The sequence below is a fragment of the Mandrillus leucophaeus genome, unplaced genomic scaffold (assembly GCF_000951045.1).
Source record: "Mandrillus leucophaeus isolate KB7577 unplaced genomic scaffold, Mleu.le_1.0 Scaffold10, whole genome shotgun sequence".
Taxonomy (NCBI): domain Eukaryota; kingdom Metazoa; phylum Chordata; class Mammalia; order Primates; family Cercopithecidae; genus Mandrillus; species Mandrillus leucophaeus.
Window position 1 is genome coordinate 7,596,222 of NW_012098098.1, and position 1,527 is coordinate 7,597,748.

The 1,527-nt window shown below is 60.0% G+C and overlaps 1 protein-coding gene across 1 annotated transcript in view; it reads left to right on the plus strand.

Moving 5' to 3' along the window:
* Window positions 1–1,488, plus strand: part of TCF25 (transcription factor 25 (basic helix-loop-helix)) — a 43,283-nt gene extending 41,795 nt beyond the window's left edge. The window contains 2 exon segments of the mRNA XM_011972578.1: window positions 718–790; window positions 1,195–1,488. Of these exon segments, the coding sequence (XP_011827968.1) occupies window positions 718–790; window positions 1,195–1,353 (232 nt within the window). The 3' untranslated portion in view covers window positions 1,354–1,488.
* Window positions 1,489–1,527: the final 39 nt, after the last annotated feature.

The window sequence follows — 1,527 nt, forward strand, 5'->3', positions numbered from 1 at the left end:
GGGTCCAAGCCGACGCCCAGGCTGCTGGCATGTCTGGCTTTCAGAATCTGGGTCGTTGAAAGGCTTTTTACCTTTCCTTCTGGGCTGGAAAGTACTTGCCTTACCCAGGCCCCATCGCCCACACAGTGGTCTTCGTGGACCGCTCCTGCCGGTAGGGTGTGGTAGCATTGAGGAATTACAGCTCTTTGCTGCCTCCCTCCCCGTGGACCCCAGGCTTTCGCCCTCCCTAGAGCTCCTTAGGCCTGGGCTGCTCAGCGTCCTGTAGAGCCCTTTGCACCGGCAGAGTCTCCACTTAACATGGCCCTGGATGCTTCTGCCTTTGCATAAGGAGTGTGTGCTCTCAAAGCTTCGGTGCTGAAGGAGACATTGAAACTACAGCTTTTCTGAAAAGCAAGGCACCTGTGCGGTGGCCGATGGTGGCTGTGGGAGCCTCGCTCTGGACCCCGTGCCTGCCTTAGCCGCGTCGGTCTCCCTCATCCTGTTCCCGCTGGCCCCGACTCCACCCTAAGCGGATAAGGAAGCCTCCTGCCCACCCAGGGCCCTGATCTCCGCTTTGTAGGACTCCAGGGCCTGTGCTCAGCTGCTGCTGCTCTGCCCCTGGTGGGGCCCCCCGTGTCCCTGCGAGGAGGCAGCTGGCAGGCAGCCCCGTGGGCTGGGTTGGGTCCCACGAGTCTCAGTTCAGTGTCATTTCCGACGTTTCTTGACTTTCTCTTTCAGGCTGAGTCCCGTCAGCCACGGAAACACGATCGCACTCTTCTTTAGGTCACTGTTACCAAACTATACCGTGGAGGTAGGTGGAGCTCGTCCCAGCCCTGCCTCCCAGTGGGCTCGGGCGTATCCAGGCCAGTGCGAATGTCTGGAGCCCTCCTTGAACCAGGACTGTGCCAGCTGGCACAGGGAGCAGGGAAGGACCAAGGCTGCATTGTGCCAGCGGGGTGCCCATTCTGCCAGGGAAATTGGGACCTGCCCAGATGGTAGCACATGCAGGGCCCGTGAGTCAGCCCAGCTTGACCCCACTCTCTGGGCCTGGCTTGGCTAGACGCAATGTTTGGTTTTCAGAGCTTCCTCTCCTCACAGAGACCTGGGGAGGGTTCAGGGCCCGGTGCTAGGCTCCACAATGCCTTCCTGCTTGGGCCCTGGGCCCCTAGTCCCAGCACAGATATTCCCCTGTTCAGACATGTCCCATTGCTGCAGGGGGAGAGGCCCGAGGAAGGAGTGGCTGGGGGTCTGAACCGCAACCAGGGCCTGAACAGGCTGATGCTGGCTGTGCGCGACATGATGGCCAACTTCCACCTCAACGACCTAGAGGCACCGCACGAGGACGACGCGGACGGGGAGGGGGAGTGGGACTGAGCGTCCGCAGAGGTGCCTGAAAGCCGTAATGATGTTGCTGATTTCTGTGCTGGTCAGAATTGGTCAGTTCCCTGAAGTAGAGACGCCGACTGTATCGCTGACCTGGTCGCTGTTTCTCCTATAAACGTAAATGGGCGAGATGCCGACTGTATCGCTGACCTGGTTGCTGTTTCT